Here is a 22,624-nt window from a genome sequence, read left to right as displayed (position 1 = left end):
CAATCCAAACGGAGCATTCGCGTGACGTACGTGACGCAGTTTTAGTTTGGAAAAGGGGCGTGAGAATTGAATTGAACGCTGCAAATTGGTGACTGTAGAATAACGCTGACGTTGAAATGACAATTTGGGAATATTTCTTTGCATTTAAGAGCTCCAGAAGATATGAGCTTTCTTGAGATAATTTAGACGGTTCAGGTGCACATCACATTCTTAATATGATTTAACGGCACACTAATGTGTGTCAATTAACGTGTGAGACAATTTACATCTATCTACACACATAAAAAAACAACAAATATCACACGGCATCACACGTAATTTAAATACATGTTTATTAGGCTGAGAGGACAGAATTTTTTTTATCGAATGCATTATGGTTTACAGCCATACATTTTGGCATGTTTATGTGATTGCCAAGCAATGTGAAGAAAAAAAACAAACTATAGTATACCACTGTGACTCTTAAGTATGGCTGAATTACAAATAAATGGCTATATGAATGTACTTTAACATGGAATAATTGAAATGATCTGGCATCAGGTGTGAAATTCAGGACAAAAACACGGCTCATGTTTTGCTGCGCTGTGGAATGTGTAATTCTAGTGAATCCAAGACATTTGCTTTTTAGGGCAAAATACAGTTCAGGTTAAACAATACTGGGTAAGCAGATTGGACAGTCGGCTTTGTTGTCGAGTCTGAAGAGAGTTGGGTAAAAGGATAATTTTGCCTGGATTACAAACAGCGGCGACACATGTTTAACACCACATGCAAATGCCACCATTCATCAAGTTGTACTGTAACATAACAGTTGCTCTGAAAGGCAGCTGGCTACTATGAAGCCTTTTTTCCAGTGCAAAATTCGAACCAAACTTATGATTTCATGTCAGGCATGCATTGATAGTATATTGGATAGTAAACATAAGCCACATGGTGTAGAAATACACTTGAAATAGAGAACGGCACCAATAAAATCTCCATTCAATCAATGCATAACACTAAACAACAAACCAATCAACTTGAAATGATAGTCAAATCTGTTACAGACACAAGAAGGCCACTGAAACAACTACTTGATATATATTAGCGAAAATACACATTTACAATACATAATATAGTGATAATAACAAAAAGTAAATATCTCATACATAAGCATTCGAGAAACATTTTCTTCATTTTACTTTGGGCTTGCTCTTTAATATGCCAGAGCATCAGTAACACAGTCAATTCATCGCAATGTGTTAAATAACAAGTGTAAAAAGGAAGCTATGTGAAAGTTTGTTTTGAGCTGCAGATGACACAGACAGCACACTTTGTGACAGAGTCTCCCTCATTACATGACACTCAAAGCTCTGCAGTGCTACGTAAAAAGACTCAATGTAGACATGTCAGGTGTTGACATGAACGCCGCATTTACTTCCGTGCAACGGTTTCTGACAGCTTCTTCAGTCTCTTCTTCAGCTCCAGTGGAAATTTTTCATAGCACTTCTTGCACACCGGCTTCATGTCAAACTCCACAAACTTGTTCCTGTGGGAGAAACCAGACAATGGCAATTATTTATTTCACTTACACAACAATATAACATACTACACGTATGGCAGATTTGATTCACCTCTGATGATGTTCGTTTTTTTTGTTCTACATAGGGTGGGTTAAAAAAACAACAAAAAAAACCTTCTCACTCCTGCTGAAATGCCAGGTTTTTGTGATGTACAAAAACGTAGACCAAGGTAACTGATTTCAATTTAAAAATAAATGACAGAACAATGTTGGGTTCCAGCAACCTAACAAAATGCAAAATTAAAAACCCTAATTAACGGCACTATTAACCGTGACTGAATTTGTCATTTAATTATCTCAAAAATGACTGCTGTGAAAGAGGCCATCGAAACAGGAAAGCTTTTTCACATGTCTATAGGAATAACTTGCTGACACGTGTGTGAAGTGGCTCTTTTCGCTGTCAAATGCCTTAAATTCGATTAACTCTGGGGTTCCTCCCACACAAGGTGGATAATCGCTAGCTGGACTAGGCACGTGTCAAACTCAGCGGTACTCCACTCGCATTTCCACAGTGGATACAAAAAAAGCTGCCGGAAGTGATTAAGGCTTACACTCTGGACTCAGACAGAACAAGAGCCCGTGTGAAACAAAGCTGTCCCTTCAACTTGTGACTGATCCGACTTCCCTTTATGCAGAGCTTGGAGTCGTTTTCCAAGAACTTAAATCTCTACTTGCATATGTAGCTGAGAAATGGTCAAATGGGGAAACGTGCACAGTTGCACTCCACCTCAACTCCAGATATATGTCCAATTCTACAGCACTCTAGAAAACACGCTATACGGTAGTCATGCGGTCTTTCCGGTAAAACATTTTGGCCCAAGCCATTACTGGTGTGTCATTATATTTGTATGAAATGCATTGAGTTACCACATACAGTGTTGTATGAAAAGTCGTTTGAGCATTTATGCCATATCCTTGATATCCATGTCAAGATGCATGGTAGATAACTATGTAACTGGTGAGGAAAAAAACTGTACATGAGTTGACATTTGTGAGCGACTAGTACTAAAAGGGATGTACCAGATGCTAACTAGCAGGGTTTTATACAGCAGTTTCTAGTAACACACACTGCTGACAACCAGTCCACAATTTTGCCTCACTAGTAACACATAGTGCTAATAGTATTCCAAAGTTGTCCTACTAGTATTCCAAAATGGGCCTTAAGATGAATATCCTGTAAATAACAGGTGTCAAACTCGAAGCCCAGGGGCCAGATCTGGCCGGCCACATCATTTTATGTGGCCCGCGAAAGCAATCAAAGATGGCAACTTTCATGATACTTGCTAAAATCTCGATCAAATTTTTAAATTCTCATTTGTAATAAATAAGAGTGACACTCTAAGCATTTTCTTGTGACCAAACCCCTCATTCTAGTCACTTAAACGATAGGTGAATAAACCGTTATTCTTGACTTCTATATATGGTTTCAGTTAGAATGGCCCTTCAAGGGAAACTCACTGAAATCTGTCCCGCGAAAAAAATGAGTTTGACACCCCTGCTGTAAAGGCTTGTCATATTATGGTGCATCTAATGCCAGCGATAGATGAAACATACTGGCCAGAAAACTTGAATGTTATTAGAATACAGTAGTGCAGAACTCCACCAAAGCCAAAGGATAAAAATTGTGGTGCATCATATTCGTATTTGAGTATTGTCGTACTCGTCACCAGGATAAAACGTTTTTTTTTTTTGTCTCAGCAAGTAGGAGAAAAAGAGGAGTGGCATGACTGACGTAGAAACAACTAAACACATACGACAGAAGGAATGAAGAGAACTGACCAAGAGAAGAACAGCTGAAGTGTGGAGAAGGAAATGAGAGAGGATCACAGACACATGGGTATCAACGGTTTCTTCTTTTTCTCCTTTGAGTCGCGCTCCCGCTTTGACAACCGGCGTTTCACGTCATCCGGCAGACGTTCATAGCAGTGCTTACACACCGGCTTCAGATCCACTTCCACAAATTTATCCCTGACACAGCACGGACGAAGAGGGTCCCACAAGATGGGAAGAATAAGAAGACAGGAGCGACATGCAGGAAGGGAGAGAAGAAGGAAAAGAAGCAGAGGTACAATAATCATGGAGAAAAAAATTAAAAGATTAACATGTTCTGATAAGGGGGTGTGAAAAGTCCACACAAAGACAATAAAAAGAAACGAAAGCTCAACTGTAAATACTTACAAGTTTATGGCAGTACACGTGTTCATGTTTGTTACTTACTTGAGGGTGAGCTTGGTGTTGCAAGTGGAGCAAGCAAAACAGTTGACGCACCAAGCCTTGTTGAGGGCTGACACCACTGAAAACACAAGAGAAGCATCATGGAACTATGACTGCATTAAGAAACAACTGTTGAACTTTTTAAAACTCAAAAAGTTATCTCACCGTCTCCTTCTATAACGCGATTGCAGTGGTAGCAAACATCTCCAAACAGCTAAAAGTTCCAGAAAGGGAGAACAAAAAACAATGTTAGCAATGCTGCAGCAACACTTAATAAATATATTAGGGCATCTGAATAATAATAAAAAAATAAATAAATAAAAAACAGTTCAGCAGCCGCACTCTGGCCGGTTTTACAAAACACACACATTCAGATCCCATGCCACCTTAACCTTCAGCGACACCGATGCTCTGCAGGCGTTTTGTGTTATGAAGAAGACTCCTACTGTACAGCACTCCCAATTTAGGATTTTTTTCAAGTTTGATTGATTTTTTTGCTTTGTGCTTTAAAAAAAAAGTGAAACAAATGAAACTACATCTTATTTGCGTAAAACTAACTCAAACTAACTATAGTTATAGAAAAAAGGGGTTTTGCTTTTACCTCTTTCAATTAAATATACTGAGCTTTCAGGGTTCATTGTAAACGGTTTTATTTTTTGTGATTGCTGGACATCTGTCGAGAAGAAGGAAGGTCAAGCAGTTATTTGAGAATCATAGTTTTATTACATAACACTAAATTTTAACATTTTGCACCCAACAAATACTCCATAGAAAAGAAAGTAAAACGAATACTGAAACTAAACTAAAACCAATTAAAATAAACCAAACAAAAAAAATCCTAATCAGAACTAACTGAATTGAAAATACAAAATCACATAAAAACAAACTGTCATGAAAAATCTTATTTTTCCGAACTATTAGCCCTGGTATACTTAAAGTAAAGGTGCAAAACGATTCAGTAGGATTACAATTTGAATTTGAAATGGCACAGCCAGTTCATGAGGGCGGGTTGCAATGAGCTTCTTTTTGTCATTTTACAATATGAATGACCTTGTCAGGACTGTAAATGTGGCATTTCCTTCAGAGATTTTATTTTTGGTGTACATCTCTCCTAGAAGAGGCGATTCGGTGCGATACAACTCAAGGACGGTACATTTTAAAGTGGAACAAATCAACAATTCATCTTTTACATCTCAACCGAATTTCCGATTCAAATCAGTTTTTTTTTTACCACTGCAAGTCGAGAATCAAACACAAAAATACAAAAGGAGAAGACATGCAAGCAACTACCGTAGGTCAAGGTTTGTGCTCATCAAATGTAATTACAGCCACCAAGTGGCACTATCTGTTATTTTATTTAATTTATTTTTTCACCAAAGAAGAAAATGTAAGAGTCTACTATATATTCATATACAGGTATATATCGATTTTGTTTTATAAGTGGACAGAGCAGCAGGCCATTAATCACTGAATGGCCAGTATTTAAACCAAGGCATGCACATGTCAAATCCTTACGACATGTGGTCGCAAATCTCCCTAATACGCAGCCATGACACTTTTCCTTCTGTATCGCATAATATAAATATATTACCTGGTTGTAGTGTGTTTCACAGTAGGCCAGGCCCTTGCGTTCATAGTGGCGATGTCCCAGGAAGGGTTTCTCACACTTAGCACACACAAAATGCTGCAAACATGGCCAATGTCAAGCACAAACAGTTAGCTCTGCATCAAAGTCAGCTCAAGACTTTAGTTCAGATCAGTTCACCTGTTCCGGTGTTGTTTCACAATTATGAGTCAAAATAGAGAATAGAAAGAGAAGGAGCAAAGTGCTCTCTATTATGTTGGGAATTCATGGAGGGGTTCCATAGCTAATATCATGTCATGTGATTGTTTATGAGGACAGTGTGGATGAGTAGCAGACAAAAAGCTGGGTAAAGAAAGAAACAAACAACAACAAACAAAGCATTTTAAGAGCAAATGAAAAAGTGGTTATTTCAATTTTTTTAACCATATAACACCTAATAATGTATTCATTATCATTTACATTACATTAGTGCAGCTCTTTTACAGAGGCCAGGCAAAGCTACTCGCGACAGCAGAAACATCAGGCCGAGTGTTAGAAGCCTCACCATGTCAAAGTGTGTCTCGCAATAAGCATGACCGTTCCGCTCAAAAAATGGATGGCCCTGAAATGGGCGCTCGCATAAAGTGCAGACGTGGTGCTGCGCGTGGAAGAGGGAACAGAGCAAAGTGGCCAGAAAGAATGAAAAACGGATAGCTGCATTTATGTGAGGGGGATAGAAGAGACACTGGAGATAAAGGAGAGATGATCTGATTGAATGAAATCAAGTTCACCTAACTGAGGAAACAACACAGAATCAATGAAAAAAAAAAGACTTGTAGACTGTTGACAGTAATGATAGCGTTTTACATGATGTGGAATTATTGACTAGGATTAGAAAAGGCTGTAACTTTACTACTTGACGCCCAATATACAGGGTGTCCCAAAAACGGACCTCATTTCATATCTACAAAGTAATAACAGTGCCAATTTTCACTTAAATGATCAATTCAGGTAAAATTAAATCAGTGTGTTTGTGTCATTATAAATCTACAGTACATGCGTTTGAATATGTCGATGAAATAATGAGAAATACATCTTACTTTGTTTATCTGACATATGCACTTACTCGGAAAGTCATATTTCAAATAAATTCTATTTTTTTGGTTTCACCCTGTATTATGAGATATGTGAATATGTGTTTGAAAGCGTTTGAGGTCAGACCTCCACATGCCACTGCTTGCCCATTGCATTGACCACACGGCCCTCGATGGGTCTCCTGCAGGCCCCGCAGATGGGGACGCCCATCTTGTCGTGGCAGGGCAAACAGTACAGCTCCCCCTTCAGCTCCCTGGCATCAGCAGTCAGTTCCTTTCTACAGACAGGGAGGGGACATTTTTACTCATTCAAGTCAAGTCATTGTATTAATTTGTATTTGCACTTTCGTAAAAGATACATGTGATTTAAAACAGTAGCATTGTAGAGCTACACTGCAAAATAGGAGCATGTACTAAGTAAACAATTGTTTTATTATTGTGCTTGTGATTTGCATTGGTGTTGCCTCCTGCATGAAGTTAAATTTAGTAATCATCTCACGTTACGCTTTTGTGTTTTTCAGTTATTCTAAACATTTTTTACAGTTATAAGTTAAAAATCACTTGGCCCTCCAACTATAGTCACCACTATCATGGCTAACATGATCACAGAAAAGCAAATTATGCCAAGATGTTCATCAAAAATGAAGCCAAGGTTTTATTTTGTTAAAAAAAAATCATTTAACCCTTTCAAGCACCAATAATGATAACCTGTAACCTGTTTGTGCATAGTTTGAATATTTAATTCAGTGATTCTGCACAATTTGTACTGTTGTATGTACCACGAAGTTGTATGAAAGGCATATTTTGTGATACAGCTCTTGCACTGTGTTTCTGGATCACGCTTGCTCATGTACAGTATGGTCTCGATCCCTACCCGCAGTTGTTGCAGTTGAAGTGATCAGGGTGGTAGGGGTCATTCTTGAACAGAAGGGGCTGCTCTTCAATGATGGCGTGACACTTTTGGCAAATGTACTTGCCGAGTCCACGAGCTTTCTCTCTGTTGTGGCACGGACGACACAGGTGCCTGATAGCAGCGAAAGTAGGGACAGGTTACAACATTAATGTTCTGAACTACAATTTCAATACCAGGGTTTTTCCTGCGTTCAAAATTGCATGGCGGCCACCTTCAGCTAAATTTGTGCCATCCCCAGTCAGAGCGATTGATATCGCTCAACACAGCGTGAAGCTCCAACTATGCTGATTGAGGGATTGATGTGCCTCGGCGGCAGCTTGGTATTTTAAATGCAGTTGCAGCATTGCACCACTATGGAAGCGCTATATCAACAACAGTACACGGGAAAAACCAGAAGCAAAGGCTCACGTCCTCTTTCACCGAGCTCCGGTACACCTCCGTGTCCTGTGCACATGCCGCCCCAAAACACACCGCAAACTCGGGATGCGCGATAAATATCGGAATTACGTCGTCTTGTCAATAAATCTAATAACATTAAAAAAAAAAAGGGGGGTGGTCATTGGTAGGACGGCGTTCTAAAAGTTTATGAAAATTGCTGCGCTGCCAAGACAGGAAAAGTGTACCGTAATTATTTTGCCAGAAAGGAGCCAAGTGCTCAAACGATGCGATCTGATTTCACCACTGATGTTGTGGGCACTTGGCGACCAACCTTTTGGCATCGTGGACTTTTGTGGGCTACTAAACGATTTGTCGCGTACGGTTTAGACTTCCGAGCCGCTGCTATCTTCAAAAACAGGTGTCATGCTTCTACATACCCTGACAGAAGAAAACGAGGACACGAGTTTCACTTCTGATTTATGGCCGAGTGACGTTAGCCCTGTTAGCTTTGCTTGCTTGTTTTAAATCATACACCATAGTGCTCACTTGTGCGTTTACTCTATTGACTTTTTTTTTTAATACGCTGCACTTTTTCACCTTGCAGTACCGTACTTGTGAGACTTCATGAGTCCTTACACAAGAGTTTGTGGACTCTAGGAAGAGGCCTTTATTAAGCCAATTTTAATAAATGAACGCTTCAACATGATAACAGTCATTGTTTTTGGAACTCTTAACTTAAAGTTTGTTTCCTGTAAAAGAAAGTGAGTCCGTTGAATTTCTAGAACACATGCACGCCGTGGCGCATGGTCAGGATGGGACAAACTCTGACTCAATTTGAACCAGGAAAAACCCTGAATAATAAATGTATCACGATTTAAGGTAACACAGACCTGCCGGCATTCTTAACAAATCCAACATCGGCAAGCACGGCTTGGCAGATGTCACAGCAGAAACATTCCGGGTGCCAGCTGTTGTTCATGGCTTTGATGACGCGGCCAATGATGAATTCACCTGAGACAGGACATCACTACAATGAGTTTGTTCATAAGAAACAGATCTCTTGGATATTTACTTCTTTGAGGATCCAGCATCCCTTTGCCCAAATGGGTTTCCTTTGAGTACAGTTTATATACTTACCACATTGGTGGCAGCATGGAGCAAAGAGCATCTGGAAGTCATGCTCACAGTATTTCCTGTCTTCAAACTGTAAACACATTTGAAGGTTTCTCACAGTTATCGCTTGGTGTCATAAGTTTACCATTCATGAAAAAAAAATTGACAAAAAGACAAGGATTATTTATTCACAGTATGAGCAGGAGGAACAATGAGGTGATCATGAATACTGTTACAGACCACATTTAAAAAAAAAAAAAAGGCAAGACACGTTTACTGTAAGTAGACTCTGAAAACTCAATACTGTACCAATACTCAAATCAATATCCTTCAGTTATATTTGGATTAGTGTGAATGTAACATTATAGCTTCCCAAAGCAGGTATTGCTCACGCAGTTGCTACAGTGTGTTTTAAGAATTACATTTCATTGACCAAGGGGAGCAGGAGGTTATTGAAGGATGATGTCATACACTTGTTGAGGTAATACAATATGAACCAAACAGTAGCTTTACCTCATAGAAGAGTCCCTCGGGGAACTGTTGGAAACACTGAGCGCACACAAAGCACTGCTCATGGTAAAGTTCTCCGTTGCTGTTCACTATCTTCTCTGCCGGAGCAAAGCCACTCTTGCAGCGCTCACACATGGCATTGGCAAGGGCGTTGGCCATGTTGCTAAAGGATTAAATAAAATTGGGATTAGTTCCTGGGAGCACTGTCACGTTCACAAGTTAAAGGTCAACTGCGAATTAATTTTAGAAAACCCCAAACGAATTGTTTTTATGTCGACCGACATTAAATTAATTTGCTTTGCGAGGACAAAAGTGTATCGTTCCAATTTTCTGGTCCATTTACATGCCCTATTCTTTTCTCTCGGCCACTCAAACAACGGTTTGCCTGAATGTGAACAGTGCATCGCCACGCAGCACCAAGGCATTTCGCCGAATAACTCAATAACAATTGGGAAAGAGCAGTTAACAGGACAATCAACAATGCATTACAATGGCTGACTAGTGACTCGGCATTCTGTAAATGACGTCACTCGCCGGAGATTCTGTGTTTTTTTTTTTCTTCTTTCTTCTTTCTACCCACAATCTTGCTGCTGTAGACTGTAAATTTCCCCAGTGTGGGACAAATAAAGGATATCTTTAAAAAAAAAAAATTGTGTTAAGCGTGTTGCTATGGGTCTAACTATGAACCTGGGTGGGTTCATAGTCAAGTATTACTGAAAGAATGGTTGGCCAAGTTTACTTCACACTTGACCTTTAAAGCGGTGATCAATTGATAGCAATTATGCAGTGCTGAACATTTGTAGAAAGCGTTGTGTTCTTTTATGACAGCAAAGAACTGCACCAAAGCACACTCACAAGTCTTAACTCCTTATTGGATTCATGAAAAATATGTCAGATTGATTGGGGATAAGATCAGAAACTGTTATTATGTTTCCATGAAAAAGAAAATCAATCAGACACTCAAGAGAATCCAACTGGACAAATAATTAACAGCAATGAAAACATGACCTCCTTGACAGGATTCATACCATTTTATCACGAGACCATGAAAACTAGGCGAGGCCTAGTCATCGGTGTCACATTCTGGGTGTGGAGAAGATTTGCTGTGGATGTGAAAACCAAAATGAGTGTGAAAATGTGCTGATGTAATGTATTTGACTATATCTTTGTAGTAAGATATACACCATATATTAAAACACACCACTAATTAATTACTTGATTTGCGTTGTTAAGAGTTGAGAGAATCTAACCTGGAGAAAATGGGGTTCCTTTTTTAAAAATAATGTACCGGTATTTATGGTTTGTGATTTATGGATGTCTCCTTACAATCTCATCTCAGTAAATGAAAGTATGTTGCAGAAATACTGTAAACATCAAATAATACTATATATTTGCTCTATAATCTATAGATTCAGACCTTAGGTAACATGCACAGTCAGCCCTGCCTGACAGGATTAAAGGCAGGAAGTGATACATCCCTTTGGCATTTCCACCCTGTATTCTGCCACTGCCTCATCGGAGAACAGACTTTCTTCACTAAAAACAGTGGAATGGCCAACTCTGCTGCTAAGAACGTCATGTTTACTGGTGAGGACCTCATCCTTGTTCCGATTCTACAGCTGCGCTCAGTCAAATGTAAGACCTCAATAATAAGCAATCAATTGAGAAATGTTTACGAATGTCATTCAGCATGTGACAAATTTGTATTGCTTTTCTATATAGAAGAATGTGCTCAGGACTCATTAAAACATGTTTTATATCTCTGGGTGTCAATTTGAACTTACATTTTTCCAAAGGCATCCTCAAAATTAGAAGGGCTCTCAAGAGAGTACAGACCTCAGCTAAGGCTCTACAATCCCAAAATGAATCATCTGATTAATTTAATAAGAAAAATCCCTACCCACCTCTCATTTGTCGGATGTAAAGAAAACTAACTGTTGTCAATGACCTTGTTTACTTGGACTGTGACGTAAATGGTCAGTCAGTCAGTTTATCATTAAAATCTGTTCAAACAAAAATTCTGATAAACCCAAAACGAGTCGGATAAAGCCTCCTTAGAACCGACCAGTCCAGGGTGAACTCCGCCCCCTATACAAAATCAGCTGAGATATGCTTCACGCTTAAACAACAATATTATACAACGTTTCAGTCAAATGAAAACTACATTTTCTCTCAATTTAATACATGCAGTTACCATGAAATTTATAAATGTAAGTTTTCTGAAAAATCAAGACAAGAAGACCATAAAGAAGAAACCTTTCGCTTCAACCAATCCGCTGATGACTTCATGTCCTCGTTCAGTAAATATAGCATTTATATTTAGCCTTCATGTCATTCATGGTCACATACTCAGGATACCAGCTGGCATTTTCTAGTTTGCATAAGCACTCCTCCCACTTGGCACAAAAATAGCTGATTTTCTGTGTTTTTACACAGTTTGACGCTATGAATGCACAAAAAAAAATAAAAATAAAAAAATGCAACCAGTCGGTAAGAACCAGCCTCTGTATAATTTCATTTCTTCACATTTGGTCACACTCCAAGGTCGCAGCTAACGGGCCAGTGAAGTATCAGTTTATGTGAAGACAGGACGTCCCAACGCATCCACCGCCACCAAGCCATATGAGGTTTCAGCATTGTTAACACGGTCAGCGGCATTTCAGTCAACACATGTGTTATTTGCAAATTGTGATGACAAATTCAGAGTAGGAAATCATTTTGATACTAACAGTATCAAAGATGGAATCAACCCATAATTTCCACTACACTTTATGAATTCCTTTTTTAAGTCTTGATTCGGTATTAGGAACAGCATACTATTGTAGAACTACAGCAGATTCTAACAGACTTTGCACATCAACAATTTCAACAAGTAATCACAATGTAAAAGTGTCCTTTCTGTACTTACAAGCGTGCATAAAAATCACAAAACTCCTTATAGACTTTGACGTCGCTTTTCCGCCTCTGGGACTTGGACACCAGCATTTCTGCCTCTCCTCCATCCCCATCCCGAAACCTTTGATGGTAACCATTCATCTCCCCTTGTGGATTGTAGTCCAAGACCTCGCCATCCTCAGGGATGGAAGGCGGTAAAGCACGGCCGTTCATCTGCGCTCTTGAACAGGGACCCAGACTGAGTTTTCAAAGTTCCCAGTTCCAGTAATCCAAAAAGCAAGCGGGAGACTGGCCCACTCGTCAAACTGTGATGGGTGTAGTCTCTCCCTCTTCTCATGCAAGTACACACACCCACTCACTCCTTTCCCATATCAACACGCTCTCTTTTTTCAGGCGCGCACGTACGCACACACACACACACACACACACACACACACACACACACACACACACACACACAGTCTCCTGCCTGTCGAACTTGCTGTCTATTATTGGACCAGTTACTGAAATGAAGAGCCGATTCTGACGTCTGCCTGCTGAGCGGTCACACACTCATGCACACCTACACACGGGTACTAACACACAAACATGTAGTTTCCAAATAGGGGTGCGATGGTCAAATATATATTTTTTACAAATCAAGTACTCTACTTATTATCCCATCAATTTACTTCAACACTGTAACATGCATGTGAGTACAGGTATTATTTTTGTCTCCTGTTTGACTATCCTCACTTTTTATCTGTGACTTTGAATGTGGATGGTTTTAAAAGGCAGGGCCTTGTCTGATGAGTGACGTGGGTGTCAGCAAAAGGCAGGCATGGAGATAGTTGACTCTGGTTAACCCATTAGCTAGTTTGCTTGTTGAGTGAATCAGCATGAATTGTGGCCATTGGCACTGTGTGTGCGTGTGAATATACCTATTCCATTTCAATTGTTTTCATTGATTGTTATATCAAGACACTGAGCATGCACGAGGAGCTACATCTACCTTTGACAACTTTTAGGGACATTACAAGACATTAAAACAACTGAAAAAAATACCCTGAAAAATCATCACTGCGTAGCTTTGAGGCAGAAACCTTACTTTGACCTTTTTTGGGAGTCATATTTCAGTTAAACCTATTTGTGAATCACAAACATCTCCAGGTTTCGGCTAAAGTTATACACAGTAACAGTGTGTGTGTGTGTGTGTGTGTGTGTCTCAGCATGATCCAATGGCACTTAAGGAGATGTTTTTAAGGAGCATATTGCATTCATATTTATTTATTTTGCACCACTGTGCAATCTCCGAAGAACAAAGGGGAATTTGGTTTTGTTATATGCCAACTGCATCTCCTAGTCCTCTAGTCTTTGAAATGACTCCATTTGTCAGATAGACACCCAGTGAACCCTCATCTGTGCTGGCAGCTGCTTGTGTGTGTGCGTGTGTGTGTGTGTGTGTGCCCGCGCGCCCGCGTGAGAGTGGGGGGAGGGTCACTGTTTACACGTAATACTGTATATAGCTGCACAGTTGTATTTGTTTCCACTATTAAGACTCAATGCCACCTATTCGTTGTATATAATATATATTCTGTATAGTATAGTAAACTAATTAAGCATCAAAGGATTGTGTAACTACAGGCAGTTATAATGACTCATGCAGGGAAAGATTTCACCAGGCAAAAAACAAAACAAAAACACAAACTTATCAGTACTTTGCCATAACAGAATATTGAATGCAGAAAAGTCACCTGTCCCAGTTTGGGCTAAGGAAAGAGGGGAAAATCTAATCAGCGACAGGAGGAAACACACACAAGCTTTCCTCCTGATTACAGCCCTTTGTACAATGATGCAAAGCGTACCACCCTATTACAAGGAAGATTATTATTGGAAGAGCCTGCGGCAACAAAGTTTCCCAACTTTGTCCCAGCCCTACGAACTAGAAAGGTCTTAAAATCACAATTTTTAAGGATTCTTCTAGCCATTAGTCATTCTGTTATAGTTCAGTATTTTCCTAAATATGCCTGAAATTGCCTTTCAACAGGATTAGAAAACTGGGACAGAAAAACGACCAGCCAATTTTATACCTGTCAATTCTAAAAATTATGTTCAAAATCTCACTGGAATGACTATTGCGGTGACAGATTGATACTTTGAAACTTCATTTTATTTTTTCAAAGAACTATTGTCTTCATAGTGCTCCGTTGTACGTTCGTGATACAATATTGTGCTAAATGTATTAAAAATAAAAATGCCTCTGATTATGTAGCGTACCCTAATTCTCCTCTGCCGGTAATATAAAACCGACCTTCCCCAGACAGACGAGATGAGCTATACAACAACAGCAGGAGTCCAACAGTCTGATAAGAGCATAGCCAATACATTATCAAAGTCCCTTTTATAATGTGTTAGGTGGCAAGAGACTACTGACTGAATTGATAAAGAAGCATACCAAGTACCACCAGAAGTGTACTTGTCGTAGGAGGAAAAAGTCTGGGGATACATTTTTATCGAGCACTCTTCACAATCTCTGACAATGCGGAGCACAAATGAACCTGCACAAACCAATGCATTTCTGTAGAATTGTTCTGTAGGGATGGTGGTGGCAGGCAGGTACTGTGCAACTTTTCATTATTAAACACACATAATTTGCATATGAGGTACAGGTATTATATTGCTGTCCTCATGACCATCGTGTTCTACGATATTATCTGTGACTTTGAGTGTGTATGGCTCTAAAATCTAGGGCCTGGCCTGGTGAGTGACGTGGGTGTCAATGTATGAGAGTGTAGAGTTGGCTGGCTGTTACCTGGCTAACCTCAACGTTGAGTGACTCGGTGTGAGTTGCAGCTATCGGCAGCTAATGTATGAATGTGCTTGTAATTTGTTTGTTTTCTTACCATTTGTTAAGTTATATAGACACAGCGATTGAGAGCGGCTGTGTCTATATAACTTGAGCCACTCACAGGTACATTACAATGCGTTCTAAGTAGCAAAGGTAGACAATATTAAATAAGTTAACATTGGTATGTTCCCTTGTGTTGCCAATCGTAGATATGATGTGGTATGCAGCGCACTTGATCTTTTTTGTTAATGATCACAAACTTTGGACATTCTCTGTCACTTGGAGACTCTTTCCTCCTGGCTTGCCACCATCTCGTTAACTTATTTCTACATGGAGTGGTGCTCCGGAACAACTCTTGACCACAATCAATCAACTTTCATACAATTTTTACAGACCATAACATGATAATTAACCCTAATCTTGCAATTAATGTTTTGGAAAGGAAAATATTTTAAAAGTAGCTCTTGAACTAGTGCCATGCAAGCAGACACAGGCTGAAAAATGTACCGGACACCTTGCTAGCATAAACATGTACAGTGTCAACAGAAACCAAGGGAACAAAGACTCGAGCGCAGCTTGGGAAGCGCACAAGTATATGCACAAACCCACCCAAGCAAACACACACGCACACACTCAAGTCACGACGCCCAATTTGACCTGCACTATCTCCAGTCCCACTTGAGTCCGCATGGCAACAAAGAACACAAATAGGGACGTATAACCTTTTAGTAGCTCAACGTAAACCATCAATATATAAGTAGCAAATACACTCACCAGTAACCAAGTTCATTTAAGTGCTGATTGAATTTTGTTACAATAATATCTCAGCCTTTCTGATCTCTGTGTCTCTGTCATGACAGGAAATTGCAGCAAATTTTGAATACCTCAATAGCTTAGCTGTGTGTCCTTTGCACAACTATATCACTGATGAGTTACCAATGCTCACAAAGATTATGGTTCATCATATTTCTGACATAAGGTACAATAATAGTTAATAGTCAAATAGACTGTAAGCGCTGTAGCAATAAAATAATGTTCAGCATTGTTTAATAACATTATTGTAGTCAAAGCTTGCTCCGGAGTGTGATGGTGCGAGTGCTGCAAGGGATTAGGATATACTAAAAATGTTATACTTGGGGAACGTCGGCAGATCATTTTGTACAGAGGCACCAAATCAAACTTTGTTTAACTTGACCGGGGACACCTTTAAAGACAAACCCCCTCTTTGTGTCTACATTCTTCACATTGCAACATTCCTTGCAACCACTTGAGGAGGGGAAGGACTTGTGTTGATGTATGGTCACACCGCAATTCCACATGCTGTGCCCCCGTCCTACTCATCTGAGAAGAATGAAATGCACTACTTTGCAAACGTCTTGCCTAATCAATGTCAGTCGATAATTTTTTCCTCCGAAAGACAACAAAGACAAATCCCAGTCTGATATAAACTGTAAGTAAAGTCCAAAGGCTCAGATAATGGGCTATTGATTGGGACAAAGGACCAATAAACTCTCAACATTTTTAGTCAAAATCCACCCCCCTAAAATCGAGACATTGGTAATGGACAAATTGTCCAAGGCAATCACCATCAGCATTAATCTGTCCATTCTTGTGAAACAACAAAGTAACCTTATGTGCCGTTCAAAGAAGAGAAACTATGGGACTCTGAGGTCATGACGGAAGCTGGACACTAACATAATCACTTCTGCCTAGTCCTTCCTGGTCTTACGTGTCTCTGATTGCACAACAATGGTTACCAACCTACAACTACAACACAGAACTGATTTAGTGAGAATGGTTCATGCATGAGGAGAGTAACCGCAAGTCACAAAAAAAGGTTGACGTACCTGAAGCCATCCCCAAGCACACCATAACTGTCTGGTCTCTCCTGTCTTCGCCTGTACAAGCCCGAATTTGACAACGCCTTGAGTCTCAAAGAGTTCATCTCCCCGCCAACCTTTGCCGTTCCTTCCTCGTCTGCTCCGAGCTCACGACCCGCTGGGCCAGAAATGTGCCAGAGAAAGTGTGTGTGTGTTCAGGGTTGTTCCAAATCAAAAGATTATGCTTGTGTCGCTCTAGCCCCTTATCTGACTGACACACCTCCAGGGCACACGGTCTTGAGGAAGGACGTGCAGAGGTGTGGTAACACCGCCTGCACACCTATCAACCGCCTATGACCGCCTTCTGCAGGTAGAAGGGAAGTGGAGAAGAGAAGGAGGAGAAAGGCATTCCGGCCTTCGCCTCCGCTGTCTGTTTGCCGCCTACTACTCACTAGCTCATTCTTGGGAAAAATAAGAATCCAAGGATGCCAGCAGAGTACCACAATAGAGACAAACAGATACAGTACACCATTTATTGAAAGGTTAGGCATAAAGCTAACCTTTGACAAAGTTTAATTGGTAAATTCAAATCTTCATGCACCTTTTTCTGCCAGAACACAAAGGAGGCTGTTGGCAGGGAGGCATTTGACTATATTTCCTTGATTATATTGGGTAGTTTTAATAACAATGAAAATATGTGTTTTAAATGTGAATGTAATAGGTGTTTTACTGCCTATGATATATTGAGCACATTATTGCTGCCTGGAATTATGAACAAGCAATGGATTGATTATCATTATGACCACTTGCACATTACAAAAAAAAAAACTTGGCATGGTGAATAATTAGGAGTCCTAGAGGGCTAAGTGACACACTGATTCATTTGAGGCATTCTGTCATTACAAAGGACTTCAAGCATTCTTAAAATATGAAGCATACAACTGTAGTTTGTATCAGTATTTGTTTTTTTTTTAAGTTCAGTTAAAACAGAAACAAGTCCCTAATCCCAATGACAAACGGAGGTGGAGAAAGACGAACCAAGAGACAATAAGTCGAACTACAGTAAATTCAGAAAAATATTCCCCAACCTTATTGAGCCAAGGCACCCATTTACATTAGAAACATGTCACATCAATTAATTACACTGAATTCACATTCAGTCAAAGGACCGCTGTTTGATGACCTTTGAGCCACCACTAACAAAGGAGATAAATGCATTTCAGGACGTAAGTGACAAAATGAAAAACTTTTTCAGTCCACTAGATGGGGCTGATGAATCAATTGAAAATAAGCAGAGGAGTTGGTCGAACATGGCATCCCAGGAAAACAAATGCCCCGTAGATGCTTAAACTGAGCAACACATTTCAAAAATGTTTTGGGGGAATCAAAATGCTGCTGGACAAATGGGCTTGCTGCTTCCACCCCTCCCTCCCCCGCCTATTTGAATGTACTTTGTATTATCCTCGCTGATCATAATTCAAGATTTGTTCTCAGCAGTCACAATAAGCTATTGAAAGATGAGAATGCCAACCAATGAATAATTCATGACAGCATGGACTGCGAACACGACACTTTCTTCAAAGACACTGATCGGAAAATTGCTTATGAAAATGAAAAGAGGACAATGTGATGTCATGAAAAACAAACAAACATCAAATTATACTGTCCAGCTCAAGACCAAAATGAATGTAAATGCCCACAAATATTTTAGTAAATATCACAATCAGTCTAGTAAATAAGATTCTCATTCTATACCTCAGAAGAATTCATTTTTGGATAAAAGCAAGAGTCGATCCTTCATCTCAGCTGTTAGGTCGGCTCTCAGTAACATTTACAACGTTTGGGACACATTTCAGCTGTACATTGCCGTCGGTTAAAAATCATTTTCATGTCATTCGGATTCACTGTTGATAAAGCAAATGAAGCGCTGCAACTACAGTCTATCATCTGGGATTTGGACAAACACAGCTGAATGGATAATTCCAAAATTCCAAACGACTTCGCTGCCACTGTGTGGACAACGGAGGTACAACATCACTTCTGCTTGAATTCTCACTTGGTGGTGGTGGTGAGGGGGGGGGGGGTCTGTTTTTTGTCTGAAAACGTAGTTCAAATCAGTTTGAGAGCAAAAATGCACAAAAAGGATTTGTCCTTGTGAAAATTAACTTCTGCAATGACTCACTCATAACTTAAAGGAAATACCCAATGTAGATCATAAAAAGATTGTAAAGCTAGAATTTAAAAAATATATATCAATACATGGTACTAATCTTACAACTGGAATGCATTTCTTGATGAAGAAACCGCTTAATGCAACAGGGAGGTTAATTTAACAATTCAAAAACATAATAATAATAATAATAATAATACATTTTATTTATAAGCGCCTTTCAAGACACCCAAGGACATATGCATCTTACCAGTGTGGTATGTCAGACAGGAATGAAGATCATTTTGGTGTTGCTAAAGTTCCTTTTGCTGTCACCGCAAACACTACCGCTTCTATCTCATGGCCACATCACTTCCTGCGTGTGTGTGCCTGGTGGGGGTGGGTGTCAATTTGTGTGTGTGTCCATTTGTGGTTTTATGCCAGCATGTCTTTGTGAGAAAAGGGGTGAGAAAGCATAAAAAAGGAGCAATGGAGAAAATGTGCCATTGGGATGAGGAGAAGGAGGAGGAGGGTAATAAAGAGACTGTTTGTGGTGTTGAAAGTTGACAGCAGACTACTGAAATCAGGCTGACAGTTAGCCAAGCCGGTAGTACAGCCCCAAAAGCATGCTAGGTGAAAAAAGTGGAACAAAGTACCGGTATGTGACAGATAAACCACGGTCATAAAAAGACAACCTCAAGATGACATGATGATCATCATTGTTCAGAAGTGCTGCAACGTACTCATTTGTTGGGGGACTTGTGGCAAGTGTTGTTAAAAATCCATCCATCTATTTTCAACACCGCTTATCCTAAACAGGGTCACGGGGGGTGCTGGAGCCTATGCCAGCTAACTTGGGGCAAAAGGCGGAGTACACCCAGAATTGGTCGCCAGTCAGTCGCAGGGCACACAGAGAGACAAGCAACCATTCCTACCCACATCCACACCGTCACTGAGCGGAAACCGATTCCACGCTGCCCGCTCACAAGTCAGGCTCACAAGTCGCAGTGTACCACTACACCATCAGTGGCCATTAAAGGTCAATTCCAGCGATTCCTTTATTCCAGTGTACTGGCTTTGGGTTTTGGTGAACCCTTGCTTTTTGTGGGGCACAGGGACTGAGTCTAGCCATAAATAGCAAAAATATCGGAATAATTGACACCCCACCTCAAGGTTTATAATCATCTAAAAATTCCACAAGATGCAAGTTTTTTAATCAAAAATGGGGGATGGGTTTCATAAAACAGACCGTGAATATGGGAATTTGCCACTGACGAACTGCAAATATGATGTAAAGGCAATGTTTTGGATTGGATTGGATTAACTTTATTGTCAAATGTACTGTATGTATAACATACAGCACAGATGAAATTTCTTCCCTCTCAACATAAAATATTTTAAGCAATAGTTTATTATTGCTTGCAAAAATAAGTAAATCGCTGTCAACATCAAAATGTAAAATGAAGTGAAATAGCCTCCTCTTCAAACACTTATTTAGTAACGGGTTTGAGGTACAGTATATGCTGAGGTCTTAGCTGACATCAGGACAGCGGTTTGACTTTTCCAGTGATTAATTGTATGTTTCTCTCAAAAAGTTCCATGGCGCAGCACCTCTTTGTCATCACTATCCCTACAGAACCTTTCTACAGAAGTGCATCAGTCTGTGCGGGTGCAGTTCTGCTCAGGCCAAATAGACTCGGGCCAAAAAACATCATGATGGAAGTCCTCAACTGTGGTTTGTTGTAGTCCTTTGAGACCAAATAAGTCTTAATTGCACAGCTTAGAGCGCGAGCATAGATCCTGGAGTGACCAGTAAAAGGTGATTACAGTTCACACAAATAAAAAGGACATGGTAGGAATGTAAGTTGCACTGAATATACATTTCACAATAGCAATGTAATAGTTGGTCCCTTACTTCATCTCATGAGAGCAGTGCTCTTCCAAACAAGGTCACGTTCAAGCTGGAGACTGGGATGAGCTCAAGTTGTATCAACAAAGTGCAGAGTCAGAGAGGCCAAATGTAAAACGCCCAATGCTTACTTCATACAAATGTAGCCGGCTTTAGAAAGCCAGATTCATGCCAGACTGTTGCCATTAAGAAGGAAATGCACGAAGAATCAAACAGTCCCCGAGAGAGTGGACAGACAGGAAGTGGTGCAGAAAGCCCTAGTAGGTTCTGTCAAGGAGTCTGTGAGGTCATCTCTGGCAAGGGAGGAGGCAGGTCTGCTCTACATGCAGGAACATCATTTTAACAACAAATACGTTCCATTCCTTTTCAACTGAAAATTGTCGATAATTTCGTAGATATGTACCAAGAGAATGTGAAACTATGCATCACAATACTACTGTAAGAGCAGTAGAGCAAGGAAATAAATCAACTATTTAATTATTGAATATAATGTGAGATGAACACCACTACAGCAGAAGGATTCAAGTATACCCCCCCCCCCCAGGGCTGGGTAAGTTTGAATATTTTTTGCCAATAACAAATCAGTTAAAATCTGCATTTTTTGTTGACGAGGGTTGTCTTCATCTGATGTTTACTGTACACTTGTTTCATTCTATTAAAGATTAAGTGGGGAAACTGTGCTTGTTGTTTCCAGTTTAACGCTATCTCGGTGCAGAGGAACTCTGTTGAAGTGAAGGAAGGAGCTCTATTTAGTCACATCATAGCCTTTTCTAGTAAGAAAAAAAATGCAGGACAATCAGTGTAGAAAATGGGGAAATGTTATGTTTGAATGAATTCAATTTTTAGAAATCGAGGGAACATGTTTCTAGTCTCAAGCCCTTCCATAAAATCAACAGGAGGGGACATTGGCGAGTAAACCGAGTGACGATGGTGAGATTTGTTACTGCAGATATTGATATATAAACAATATTATCAGCGCTAAATGCAACTTTACTCAGCTGTATGGGAGATGAAAAAAATGCCGGTACTGCCCCCCCCCCTTTCCCAACAAGAAAAAAACTCAACTTCTCAACTTTTCATGAAAATATTCCCCTCGGGAGATAGTGATGAATTTTTGACTCACCCGTTTGTCATTTCAGTTATAGCGAGCATCTTTTGGCTTTTTCCCGGATCGGAGTTGTTATTTCTGCGTTCGGGCTGACAGATGTTGAGAGTCTCGAATGGAACGCAAGTAGGAGCGATGGTCTCTGCTCAACCAGAGCGAGAAGAGGCCTTCTCCTTGTGGGTTTACGCCTTCAAGCTGGCCCCAACTGGACCCAGTACTTCCGTTTTTGTAAGTTTCAAACTAAAACAATTTTACGTTTACAAAAAAAATCAAAACATATTTGCACGACAAAATTAAATTCATCAGCTCATGAAATCATATTGTGCGATATTCAAACCCATGTATTCGTGTTTTCGAAGAGTGCGATTATACCATGTCACACGTAGAAGAACTTTTATTTTACAAAAGGGAACCCTTAATGAGGCTTAAACTAACTTTATACAATGTTTTACAATCAGTAAATCTACACCGCTGTATTACATTTTTTTCTGCCAAAATCGACCCATCCGTTCATACTTTTTTTTCGATATTATGTCCTCTGAAATCAGCACAATATTTAGGTGCCAAAGTGTTCA

General features: G+C 39.9%; 1 protein-coding gene across 5 annotated transcripts; it reads right to left on the bottom strand.

The window, feature by feature from the left end:
* Positions 1-315: 315 nt before the first annotated feature.
* Positions 316-22,234, bottom strand: LOC147198004 (LIM and senescent cell antigen-like-containing domain protein 1). 5 transcript variants are annotated; one of them, XM_086123801.1, is made up of 10 exons: positions 22,068-22,234; positions 9,348-9,507; positions 8,859-8,925; positions 8,612-8,732; positions 7,305-7,454; positions 6,558-6,708; positions 5,364-5,456; positions 3,938-3,986; positions 3,776-3,851; positions 316-1,525 (listed from the first exon to the last, which is right to left on the bottom strand). In XM_086123801.1, the coding sequence occupies exons 1-10, from the start codon at positions 22,094-22,096 to the stop codon at positions 1,411-1,413; spliced, it is 1,011 nt and encodes a 336-aa protein (XP_085979927.1). In that variant the 5' UTR covers positions 22,097-22,234; the 3' UTR covers positions 316-1,410. The 5 variants fall into 5 exon arrangements, with proteins under 5 accessions (XP_085979927.1, XP_085979928.1, XP_085979926.1 ...); XM_086123802.1 differs by lacking the exon at positions 22,068-22,234 and adding an exon at positions 19,307-19,378; XM_086123800.1 differs by lacking the exon at positions 22,068-22,234 and adding an exon at positions 16,914-17,163.
* Positions 22,235-22,624: the final 390 nt, after the last annotated feature.

Source organism: Hippocampus guttulatus, chromosome 11, assembly GCF_054856545.1.
Source record: "Hippocampus guttulatus isolate MCC_2025c chromosome 11, RoL_Hgut_1.0, whole genome shotgun sequence".
Taxonomy (NCBI): domain Eukaryota; kingdom Metazoa; phylum Chordata; class Actinopteri; order Syngnathiformes; family Syngnathidae; genus Hippocampus; species Hippocampus guttulatus.
Note: the sequence above shows the minus strand (reverse complement) of the source record. Positions and strands in the feature narration are given on the sequence as shown.

What these genes read in the sequence shown, in the direction of transcription:
- LOC147198004 (XM_086123799.1), bottom strand. Translation starts at nt 12,452, where the DNA reads ATGAACGGCCGTGCTTTACCGCCTTCCATCCCTGAGGATGGCGAGGTC. An exon ending in GTGAAACACACTACAACCAG is followed by an intron (nt 3,987 to 5,363) that starts GTAATATATTTA and finishes TGGAACTTTTAG; the next exon opens with CTGTTTGGAGATGTTTGCTA. An exon ending in AACACCAAGCTCACCCTCAA is followed by an intron (nt 1,526 to 3,775) that starts GTAAGTAACAAA and finishes TTTCTCCCACAG; the next exon opens with GAACAAGTTTGTGGAGTTTG.